At 38.7% G+C, this 13,049-nt stretch overlaps 1 protein-coding gene across 8 annotated transcripts in view; it reads right to left on the minus strand.

The window, feature by feature from the left end:
• Positions 1-4,247: 4,247 nt before the first annotated feature.
• The window catches only part of IKZF1 (IKAROS family zinc finger 1), a 69,451-nt gene continuing 60,649 nt past the window's right edge, over positions 4,248-13,049 (minus strand). For 6 of the 8 annotated variants that reach the window (XM_080340659.1, XM_080340661.1, XM_080340655.1 and 3 more), the window contains 2 exons: positions 10,465-10,599; positions 4,248-6,216 (listed from right to left, as the gene is read on the minus strand). In XM_080340659.1, coding sequence (XP_080196785.1) covers positions 5,510-6,216; positions 10,465-10,599 — 842 coding nt within the window. In that variant the 3' untranslated portion in view covers positions 4,248-5,509. The remainder of the gene's footprint in view (positions 6,217-10,464; positions 10,600-13,049) is intronic. The other 2 variants (XM_080340662.1, XM_080340660.1) reach the window with 1 other exon arrangement.

Consider the following 13,049-nt stretch of genomic DNA (forward strand, 5'->3'; position numbering starts at 1 on the left):
CAGCTTTCAAATTGTTGCTGCTACTGCTGAAACTTGAAGCTTTCAGTGAAAACGTCTTTATTTTTGACCATCTCACAAGCTGACAAAACCAGTGCAATATCCTCAGTCTACTGGCAAAGTCAGGAGCATTTCTGACCCTTTTTCCCCAAATAAGATGTTGAATGACCTTGCCCCAACCTTCAAAAAAATATAAAATTGTTGCATAACCAGATCTGTGTGCTCCAGGTCTGGCTCTGAGTTCTCATTTTGGTATCTGCTAAAAGAATCTTGTATGTTTTAGTGTATTTCTCGATTTTTAAAAACTGACTAGGAAATGTTGGGTGCTGAGTACATCTTAATACTGTTTTGGGTTTTAAATGCTTATGTATGGATTGGGAAGCCTGTTTGGGGACTCGAGGCTGAAAATACTCACCCCTGGTAGTCATGTGTTTGTGTCTTTGCACCTACAACAGTTTCTGATGTAATTTAATGAAACTGTGGGAGCAGAAAAAAGACATAAATGCAATGATTTGAAAAAAATACTTTGAAATGCAATAGATACCCAGAATAGATTTTTAGCTACACAAACTTCCATTTGTGTCTGTGCATGTCTTTACTTAGGTTTAAGGATTTAATAACATTAACTAAGAATATTACTTGGGTCTATTTTTGTGATTACTATTATTTAACAGATTTATTTTGTAGGAGAGTCACCCATTGAAACAGAAATTTGTAGTTTACTTCATTTACTGAGAATTAACTATGGTGGCAAACAAAAGAATTAGGATGTTAAAAGGTTCCTTCTTATAAAAAGCAGTCATAGTTTATGATGAAACCATATCACAGTAACTTAAGGAAAATTTAGATTTTGGGAACCTGTAGAAGAATTGATTGCATATTATTAGAGGTGTTTGGTTGGTTTTTATCTCATTGTGTTCATAATAATACAATTTCACAAATGGAAATATTTCTAAAACTTTATAAGTTGTGCTTTTTCTAAGCAAAACGGTGGTTGTTGTTTGCAATAAATATGTAATGTGAAATGTACTGTGCTGGAATCTGAAGGAAACAGAGACACCTGCAGAGAAATCACCTTTGTTATGGCAAATAGTAGAAATAATTTCTCAGTGTTTTGTTTTGAATTACTATGGCTCTATATGCAGAAGTAATTGTGTTCTGTAATGACTTTTGCTGGCTGGTGGGAGGGAAGGGTAAGAGGAGAGGGCTGGAAAGGAAGAAACCTGCTCAAAGTCAGCAGCAACATGAGTTTTGTGGCTGAGGACACTCCAGATAGGAGGTGGACAACGTAGGACTTGATGTTCAGGTGAAGCTGGCTTAGCAGGGCTGCTTCACTTAGCTGGTGCATGCAGAGTGACAGACACGGTGTGACTGTTTTTGACCACAGAAGATGGTTTGTGAGGGGAGCAAGGATGAACTCACCATGGTGCAGGCTACAGGTGCGGCAGCAGAGGCTGAGGCCGTGCACGATGCTCAGCACTGCCTTGCTGCCCACGGAGCGGTGTCTGCGTTTCTACCATACGTTGCCCACACATATACACAGAGTCACCACCCCACACACAGAGCATCCAGCTCTTCTGCTTTCGTCACCCACTCAGCGGCAAAAATGTTCTGGGGCTTGGGCTTGGGCTTGGGTTTTTTACCATGTTCTCTTGTCTTAAAAGATACATCTCGCTTTGTAGACGTAATTTAATAACATATCCAATTTTTTATGAAATTTGCTTTTTTTTTTTTTTAAATACAATGTTCTCAAAGAAAAATGAAGTTACAATATAAAATCACAGCAAAAACAAAAAGGTGTGTAAATACAACTTGTCTATCAGAAAAGGCAGTGTTTGGGGAAGGGCTGGGAGGTGGTTATTTTTTACTTTTTAAAAACAGATATAAAATTAAAGCAAGTCACCATATTTACTTGTTTTAGGGTTCAGCTAAACCATATCAGGGTATTGCACCGTAGCAAAATAAAAAATAATAATTAAAAAAAGATAAAAAGGGATATTACACTAAATTATAGCTTTATGAGGGCACAGTTTTTTTCAATGTACAGACACACAACATCCTATTTTCCTGCCATCCTTGCATATGTTCATAAATAAAATTATCAAAACACTTGTTTCTGAACAAATTGATTTTGTACAGAAAATAAAAAAACACCTAAAAAAAGCAAACCTAAAAAAGCCCCTTCATGAACAGAGGATGCTGTTTGCTCCTGCCTTTAGACTATGCCCTCTGATACACTGTGTCTTACTATACTTACTTATACTACTGTACTGTTCAATATACAACATCAACATATTCTGTTATAGTATAAATAAGGAAACTCCAGGCCCAGGAAACAAACCTACTGTGACTGACAGTGCATCATCATGTCATATGAACCATTTAAGATATATATACACATACATATGTATATAAAATATTAATGATACACAAACCTACAGATCGAGCATGTGCATGTCGACAAGAAAAGCGACACGGAAACTCATACATGTGCATGTGTGCACAGCATTGCTGCAAAGGCAGTGAACCTACCCAATAATTAGAAATCACATTTAAAAACTAAGTTCAAGGCAGTCTTAAACTCCTCTGGAGCTGTGCTTATTTACACGGTTAATGAATGTGGCTTTATTCATGTTGGATTTTAGTAAAAGCAAAGCAACAAAAGCACCTGAGTAAGCTCCTGTCTCCCTCCCTTTTATAGCTTGGGATGTCTTAAAATGAAGTTAAAATGAAGGGTTAAAAAAAATTACGGCATAGGGTATATAGTGGCCTACATCTAAGCTCAGTAGGAAATTGCTGCAAGAGCAATAAAAGGAGAATGTTTCTGTACAGCTAACATGTGACTACATGCAGGACGTTGCAGCAGAGCTGGGAAATGACTTTGTCCCTTCTTGGTTGGTACCAGTCAAGAGTGGAGAGGTGCAAGAAGAACTGAAGGTATCCTACCAGCTCTGAAAAAATGAACACATTTCAACTTTATTTGAACAGAAAGTAATAAAGTAAACTCATCACCGTAAGCTACCCCCTTGAAGGTCCTCTTCAGGTCATTTCTATACAAAATATTTGTCAGTGCCTCATTGCCAGGTACAGCCTGCCTTGAAGCTGAATGTGTAGCAGCCATGGATGACACAATTTCTCTGGGGCATGAAAGTGGCCAACGATTCCTTGTGGTCACCCTCTGCACAGTGTATTGGGCTGGAAGGTAATGAGCAATATGCCTTTTGAGGCAACTGACCTGTAATGTGGGAATAGAGGGGATCACCTTTGGGCCTCTAGCTTACACTGCTCATTTTTTTTGCAGGGTTGTTGGCCATTCTGTATGTAGTAGCCCACCTAACGTATTTGTGATTTGTTTTCACTGTTGTTGTGTATGTGCAGTGGTCCATGGATGTTCATACATAGCATTCACATCTGGGGACAAAGCTACTACATAGGCATGTGCTTTCAGTGTAAAAACACCTCTGTGCCCATGTGTCATATGAACTGAGTGTCTTTCTTACAGTTGGCATGAAAAGCTAAGACATGAGATTGTAAGAGCATACATTTGTAATTCATTATCTCGTCAGTATCCTTCCTGTAAGTTTGGTGTTGTTGCTCTTGACTTACACCTGCAAAAGTGAAAGCAGAACAAGGAACTCTGCATGCCTGTAATAGTATGTATATATAGGAAATGTATATCAAATATAGCTACACATATCAGGCCAAATTGGCCTAGGTATAAATGTTCACAGTTCCATCAAATCTCTCTTGTAATAAATATATGTGCTTGCATACACTTGTGAATGCAAAACATGTAAGTGTGTGACAAGACTGCTATTCTTGTTGGTTATATGACTGTGTTTGTTGGAGAATATCCACTAATTATACAGAGTGGAAGTATTTATATATTAAGTTAATAAGATGGGTTATTTTTACGAATGTTGCCCAGGAAGTATTGCAGCACCAATGACAGATTTTTATGCAGCTGCAAAAATTTATTTTTTGCCCAATCGTAAAGTATGAGGGAGTTCAGGGAGAAGAATGAACTGTTTGGAAGAGGAAGTTAAGAAGAAGATATTAAAAAAAATAATATCAGCTGTGTTTAGGGTTAAAATCCATTAATCATAGAAGTTTTTATTCTAACTGAAGTTACAGTATCTGCAGCAGAACCTGCCATGGAGTAAGGTCTTGGTGGATTTTACTGCACTTTGCAAAGTGCTGCAGTCTCTGGTCTCTATTCAGCAAAATACCGTTTTTTAAAAACTTAACATTAGTTCCACTGAAGTAAAAGTAACTTAACACACATGGTGAAATTATTTGTTGAATAGGAAGCCGGGGTTCTCAGCACCTTTGAGGGGCTTGGTCCCGCATTAAACAGCAAGTGCCAGTAAAAAGGGAGAAGGCCGCGAATTTTGATCGGCTGGTTTAATTCAGCTCAGTGCTTTAAACATAATTAAAAGTGCAACACTTAAGAATAGAGCCAGAAAATCTACAAGAGGACATCTTCTGTGCAAGTACAATGGGATTGTTTGCATATGCAAGAGAGGGACATTTGGATGTTTTCCAGGCAGTTTAAAAAGATGAAAAATGTGCATAAGGAGACATTCCCCACATGTATTTCTAGCTAGTGCTTATCTCGACTGTACATCATACTTTTCTATATAACTAAAATTTTAAAAAGAAAGAAAAAAAATTAAATACATCATAACTTGTTTATGCAGAGAGAGGAGCGATTTCTTAATGAAAAGTGGGGGTTTATTGGATAGGGAGAGAAAACATTTATTCAAAGAAAAGCCAACAATACCCTTTTTCTATACATTAAATGCAATTCATACTTCACAGAGTGTATTACAAGGGTGTTTCTTATCTCTTTCACATGCCTGCTCGCCTGCCTGGTGACACAAACAAGGCACGCTGTGATGTCAATACCAGCAGCACCCTTGCAGGTGGAAACATTCTACTTTTTACCACCAAAACAACTCAGGACCTTCTGACTGGGGATCCTGTCCCACTCCAACTGTCTGCAAAGTCATCTGGGATGGGGCCTTCCATCTTTAATTGAGGTTGATCTTCCCAAAAGAGTCAAATAATACCAGGAAGCCAAAAAACATACATCTGGTGTAAGAGGCCTGTGCTCAGGGTGTTAAGAAAGGAAGCTTGGCCACTCCTGCCTGTCATGTCCTCCTTTGCGCGGTGCATCCTGCACATGGTTAACAGTTTTGGCAAGGGATGTTTGCAAGAAGCATCAGTGAAGGGAAGGGCTTTCAGCTATGTGACTACAAAAGCTCCTACTTACATTACTAAAGGTTTTTGGTGATCAAACATTTTCAATAAAAACTTCAGTAGTTATTTTAGAAAACTGAGTTACAATGCATGCTACCAAAAGGAAAAATCTCTTCTTGTGGGAGATGATAGCTGAACATCTGATTCTCTTGTTGCTTTTACTGTCCAGCTGACTTGTGCTTTGTTGCTGTCGTGGCTCGTGCAGCTCCAGTAATACAGCTGTTGAGGCCAGATCTGTGCCGGAGGAGTTTTAGCTCATGTGGAAACGATGCTCCCCTCGAGTTATGTGGGAAGAGAATTCGTACCTGTCCTGGCTATGGTAGCCACACATGTTGCATTCGAAAGGATCACGGAACCCGTGGCAGCCCATATGGATCGTATACATCACGTGATCCAAGAAAAGGACTCGACAGTGTTCACACTTGTAAACTTTCACCTGCTCCCCATTGCTGCTGATCACTTTGAAAGCATCCTGGGAATTGTCAGTACCTGCCCTCAAGACATCGTACTGCCTGTTTTCTTCTTTTATAGAGATGCCATTTCTTGCGTGGGGACCTATGTGGTTTGTCAGGTAAATTAAACCACTGCGTTCCTCGTTATTGCTCTCTGTATCTGTTGAGTCTTGGCAGCTGTTGCTGGGTGAGGCATCTCTTTCGGAAGAGACAGATTTGGCTTTGGAAAGCAGCAACAAGTTTTCCACTGCGCTGTCCTGAGCTGTGTGGTTGGAGCGAGCCTGATTGTCCCCGAGGGGTTTGTGGAGCTGATACATGGAGCTGATGACAGGCACAACCTCAGAACCACCTGGTGGTGTCTGGACAAGGGGGCGCAAGGACTCTGCCCCCAGGTAACTGATGGCGTTGTTAATGGCCTGGTCTATAACGTGCGTCTGCATTATCTCATTCTCCTTCTCATAGTTGGTGGTGGCATCATATGGAAGATCAGGCAGACATTTTTCACCTGCAGTGAAGAACAGTCAGGAGTTAGAGGGTTGATTTCTACATAATTAAGGAATGGAATATCATGGATTATTAAAACAGCAATATGGAAGAAAAGAGTTCATCAAATCCACCTCTGAAATTCACCTGAGGTATTCATAGTTCTTCAATATAGCCATTCAGAAAAATTGCTGGTTGGTGTTTGTTTTGTTTTGTTTTGTTTTGTTTTGTTTTGTTTTAACCTGCAAAGTAATTTGAGGTCTTCGGGAAAGCAACTAGATGCAAACATGTTCTGGAAATAATTATATGGGGACTCACAGCATCAAGTGCTTCATCCTCTCTGCTTTCTGACTCGACTCCCTCATCTGCCTCCTACACGGAGCTGAGGCTGCCTTTGTGGTTCGTGAAGACAATGCACCAGCACAGCTGCAGTGAACCTGGCCTTCACGCTTCAGAGCGTGAAGCACATTATCAATATTTATCCCTAAAATATTACAATTTTAGAGAGGAAACTGTATGCTTTAGTTTTAGACCTTCAGTTTCTTACAAATAACCCACATTGGCAATATGGCCCAATGTAGTTTTGGGGAAAAATCAACAAAAACTTAACTTTTCATATTGACACCTCCCACACACACCTTGTTTTTTTAAATAAGCTGTGTTAGACACATTACCAGAAGTTTGTGTCAAAAAGTTATTAACTACAGGAGCAGCCAAGAACCATGGAAAAAATTAAAGTGCATTTGTAGTTGGAATATGTTTTTCCTAGGAGGTAGGGCCTATATATAGCAACATCATTACTTGTTACTTCTGACTTTGATTTGGGATGCCAAAAGTCAGACTGCATTAATGTATCTCTAGCTGGATACCCTTGTACTGAATGCTGAGTTTCACTACAATGTCTCAAAATTCATGGATAGATAAGACTAAGCAAAACATAGAAGGTAAAAATTAGGAGTGAGAGAAACTATTTAGATGCACAGATGCTGATTTTATGAACCTGAACAGTCTTCTCAAACAAGGTAAACTATCAAAGTTATTATCAGGCCCCTAATTAATTTTGTGCAAATGCAAAGTGGTAAAAAATCCCCATAAGTCCCTAGGAACTATCAGTAACACATTGTTTATGGTCCGGGTGGATTTTCTAGATCTGTAGATCTTGGGAAATTCATTGAAAGCCACAATCATCTCTATGAGGTGCTGTCACTATTTCCTAATCAACATGACATTTGCTGGTAGTCCTTGGAAAGTCCTACTTTGTCTAAAAGAACTGCCAACAGGAGCATGAAAAATTTACCAGGAGATCTGCAAATTAATTTATCAACAACCTCCCACCCAGTTTCTACTCAAATCGACTATTCAAAGTCAGTGAAGAGCACAGAATACTTCTAGTATGACATTATTGCAATGATGGGGCTGAAGTGTAGAAAGTCCTGCCGTCTACATTTCCCACAAGATCTGGTTTCATACTAGTTTGTCCATGCTCTGCAAGCAGAGAAAGAAACACTCTTGAGCATTGCGTAAGTTCCTATAGTGGATGTAGGGTACAGACACCTTCCAGCTGTGCTGCCAAAGCTTCTGCTTCCTCTTGTTTCCTTTCTCTATTATTCTGACAATTTGAGCCCCCCTCTACTGCGGTGCATTCTTTTTTCTTCCAGATTTGCCTTTTTTAATGGTGTAGTTTTCAAGCAAAGTTTGTCTTAAGACTGAAAATAGGTGTTTTGAAGGACTTTTGAATTAAATACAGAAAAACTCTCCTAATATGAATATCCCTTGACTCAAGGGGGGAAAAATGAGGCCAAAGTAATTTGTACTCCATAGGCACTGTATACCACTGAAAAGTGGGACCAGTCTTCATTATACACAAAATTTTGGGCATCCAGAAGGCATTATTTTCATAGCTGTTCTTGAGTAGTATTTGCTTTATGTAGCATAACTAGTTGGTAGTTGGACTGAGAGGATCAAGTGCTCATAAGAAAAATCTGTTTCCAAGTAGAATGTCTGAAACAGACACAAACTTGAGGTAGGCAGGTATCATTTCTATATCTGGGCAATGCAGATAATACTTGCACTCATTAAAAATAATAGCTCATTTCTGTGGTTATTAGAGCATAAGTAAATTAAACTGCCAATGGTTTGATGCACTTCAAGGTTTGAACTGCTCAGGATTCTGCAGCAGATATCTAAATAGTAAAACTACACTCAGTGCATATGGACACTTTTCTCCTTTTTTGTCCTTTTCCTTTTCCTTTTTCTTTTCCTTTCCTCCTCTCCCTCTCCCTCTCCCTCCTTTTCTTCTTTTCTTTCTATAGTTTTAACATGATGAATGTTTCAACCTCACCCGCAGTCTTCACTATCAAGTTTGGACAGCCCAGTTTTGCTCTCTATTCTAGTTTGCCAGCTATTCTAGTTTGAAATACAGAGAGATTTTTACAGATAACTGGCTTTATTTGGTGAACAATCTCATTTTTGAAAGGTAATGAATTTAACCTTGAGAAAAATGAGTGAAGAAGCAGTCATTCCTTTATGTGAAGAATGCCATTTGCTCCTTCTCCCTGGAATTCAGCAGAGGGATTGGGATGACACGGCAACCTACCAGAGCAATAAGCTCTCCTGACCAGCTGGCCCAACCTTGTGTTAATCAGGAATGTACCTATTACATGAAGCAGCAGGTGAGGATTGGAAAGGAAAGGATTTGGGGGCATTTTCTTGTCAGAAAATTTCATCCTTTTGAAGGTTAGCAAATTTCCATAAATATCTGCTGTCAGTAGGTTGTCTTCCTACACCGCACCCTGAATAACTGACAGGAAACACTGCCCTCCTAAAAGTCCTATTTAAACTGTCTGCCTGTATTGTTTCTCAGGGAGAAAGAGAGAAAATGAGAATGAAAACTCTAGTCCACACCCACAGATACATCACATGTAGGATACTTCCTAGTACATTTTACATTTTAACAATTCTGGTCTTCCTCAAGCTTTCACAGAATTAGTATTTTGCCTAATGCAATCAGTTACTAGAGTGTCTAAATGAATCAGGTTTGCCTCATATAGTTGATATATTTTTGGTAATTATCTCTACTACGAGTTTCATCCTTTGAAAGCATAAGCATTTCTTATCCTTGAATACCTCCTGAAATTGTTGCCTTTGGACTTGAAGACAATCTCAGACTTCCATTTCAAACCTTGTTGTACCTCCTGACATAGCTGAGATTCCCTTTTCCTTGTCTTAAAAATACTAGCTTTCCTTTCACCCTTCTGTCTTCATTAAAGAAGGTATAGTTGGCATTTCTGTCCCATAAACTGGCCTTTTTTGCCTTGACTTTTGGCTGAAGACCTTCTAATGTATGGTGGTTTTTTTTTTCCAAAGACTTTGGTGTTCTCTGTTTGTCTCCTATGGAATAATTTTATACGGGAATGTGCAGAGAATGATAAAAGACCCTAACTACTTATGAGAATATTCTGTCATCTGATCTTCCATATTTTTATTAAATGAAGACCAACTCTACATAGCTGACAAAACATTGTCTGTGGCTGTCACTGTTACAAAACTGATGTAACCACTACTTCATACAGGCTTAACAAAGAAAGCAATTGTAGGTATAGCCTCCATTTTTATGCGTCTAGCCTCCATATTTTCATTGTTAAGATAAAAACTACTAGGTGCAAATGGGCATGAAGGTTTTGTATCACATAGAATCTATTCAAAGATCTTCTATTTTACGTATTATTCTCAGACCCAGACCTAGGTTTATTTATTTCCAATATCATTTTGGGCTGTAAATGTACACAGAATTTATGAAGGCATGAAGAATATTATCCAGCCTATGCTCAAGTCTTCACAAATGCTTTCACAAACACCAATACACCCAGATCTGGATGTCATCCAAGAAGTTAATAAAATAACCCTGAAAGTGTGGTCAAATGCTTTCCCAACAGGAAACTTCTATCTTCAGGTTCTTAAGGCAACTTCAAGAGCCTGCCCAGATCTTGTAATGATCTGGTTCATAAGAATTAGAAAAGACAGGAAAAAAACTTAAAATTAGTCTCTAGATGTGGAAAATTAATCATACAGAAATGTATGCTGGAGAAGTTTGATGGGTTTTTGTTTGTTTGTTTGTTTGTTTTTTTCTGCCAGCACATAGCTCTATCTGCTTCTATAGAGACATTGCTAAACAAGTAAAATCATAAAGCAAAAGTAAAAACCCTGTGAGATGGATTTTGGGGTTTGTTTTCATTTATTTTTTAGGAGACAGCAAACGTGTAACTCTTACCAACAAATTTCTGAGGCATAGAGCTCTTACGTTTGGCGACGTTACTTGCTAGTCTATCCAGCACGAGGGATCTTTCTGACCCTATCTTGCACAGGTCTTCAGCCATTTCACTCTGGTTAGTTTCCTCTTTTATGGCTGAAATCAAATGACATCAGAATGGTTAGGCATGTTTGTTCCATTTTAATGGAACTATTGTCTTCAGGTTGTTGTTTCACAGCTAATGTCTTTTTTAGCTCCCAACCAGCTGGAAGGAGGAGCTCACCACTGCAGACACAGGATGATTCTGACTCTTGGTAACAATGTCCCTCATGCTGATTAATCTATGAACATGTTCATGTTTCCCACATTTAGGGTACAAAATTGAGATTGCAACTACAAGGCATCTGCCTGTATGTAATGTAATCACTCCACCTTTCTACAACCACTCTCATTTCTGTGGATAAATTACATCCTAACCTTATACTGGACATGAAGCAGTCACCCCCACCCATCCCTCTGCACCTCTTCCAGGGGAACTGCCTGTATGATCACTGCTTCTTTAGCAGGAAAAATGGACAAACTTATCCACTCCAGCAGTGGAAGATGTATTTACAAGCTACACCAGCCCTTTTCCCCTTTTCAATATTGCTACACTTCCTTGATGCAATTTTAGACTTTAAATGTCAATTTAACCTAAGTTGGTAAAGTCATGTCTATAGTGGAGCACTGATTTCCAGTGCTCAAACATGTTTCTCAACTTCAGCTGCTGCTGAGACACTGCAGAATTAGAAAGGAGCTTAGCTGTGAGGGTCTAGGAAAGGGAGACTATTGCACTTTCACTATATTTCACTTCAGTATTTTCCTGCAGAAACAGAAGAGGTGTATGAAAATGCGCTGTCAAAACAATGACTATGAAAAATGTATGGAAAGGTATTTCTGAATTCCAGCATCTAAAGGAAAGGTGATATACAGCACAATTGTTTTTTGTTTTGTTTTGTTTTCCAAGGGGCATCAGAGGCAAGAGAGAAACGGGTTAATTTTACTTTTACCTCCTACCAGGATATAGATATTTTTCCTGAACTTGTGAGTTGCTATTAAAGAGAAAAACAAAAAGATATTTTTTAGACTTCGATTCTGCAAGCTATATCAAATAGGTGCACCACTCTGCTACTTTTTACCTTCTGTGCCTGCTGAGAATTTCTTTAATCACTGTATTTACTGGTTCACAGAACCCATTGCTCTTGGTACCTGGGTGTTTCTCAATTCTTGAGAACACACCATTTGTATGCAATGTTATTTTGGCAATATGCTAATGCCACAAAAGGATGTTTGTGAAAGTCTCATTGTTCCTGAAAGATGTGAGATCAGGATTTGGTGGATAACTGGAAAGAGCAGGTGAAATGTCCAAGAGAGCAACACCCCACAGTACGAAGCAGAAGAGTAGACAACTGGTTCTTAGGTCTCTGCTGCAGCAGTGATGGTGACAGTGGTGGTAACAGTGACAGGGAGTCTCATGGAATAGTGTCCCAGCCCCATAAGACACTTAGACTGTGACCAATGCAAGAATTTGTTCATGAGGATGCAGGATAGTAAAGGGCATTGATGGTATCTAGCCATCATCAAACAAGCACACATGAGCAAGCATCTTGTGCTGGCCAAGGCTTCCAGATGCCACTTCAGGAAGAGACTTACAGAGAATGTTTTAAAGCAGCCCATTCAACAAGGAAACAAAAAATTGAATTTTTGATTAAAAGTTGAAATGATCACAAAGTATCTGTTTAGGATATAACAACATCCAATTTCTAATCGATTCAAGAGAGGGTAAGTTATGTATTCAACTTTCAGACTTTTAATATTGCAACTTTTAAAACTGCCACTAAAAAAAACCCAACCCACTAAACAAACAAAAAAAAACACAAGCAAAACAAAACCAAACCAACCAAGTAAACCCCAACAACAACAATACCACACACACAAAACCCCCACAGATCTGGCCAAATTTAATTACATACTAATTTCCAGCCTTTTCAACTGACACTCCCTGATATTTGCCAACAACACAATTCACTAATTTTCTGTAATTTGGTGTCTGTGAACCAAAAAAGAAGTATCTTTTCAAATGTAAATCCACAAGTGATATATTTTTAAACTTGACCAACTATTTCTGGTTCTATTTTATACAGGCCTGGTAATACTTCAGCACATTTCCACCCAACTTGAATGCAAAACTCCAATTAATATCTCTGAGAGAAGAACTTCACATGGACAGTGAGATTCTAGTGCTCTAAAATAAAAACTTTGCCTTAAAATTCAACAGGTTCCTAATTCCATGCTGAATCTCATTCTCTTAAAGAGAGCAAACAAAAGGTAAAATATAAATACAATCTCTTGTCCCCCTTCTTACTCGTCTTTGCTGGAGCTTTCCCTTACTTAAGTACTTTCCCAATTATATTTGTTAGAATGACAAGCTGATGGATTGCTTTTACCATTTTAGCCCTTTCAATTGACATTTTTTCTATGTTTTAAGCACAAAGTATATTAAAGTGCTGTAAAACACAATCCCAGTGTAGCAGAATGTCAAATTAGATGCCCTAGCAGATTTTTGT

This window comes from Nesoenas mayeri (assembly GCF_963082525.1).
Source record: "Nesoenas mayeri genome assembly, chromosome: 2".
Classification (NCBI taxonomy): Eukaryota; Metazoa; Chordata; class Aves; order Columbiformes; family Columbidae; genus Nesoenas; species Nesoenas mayeri.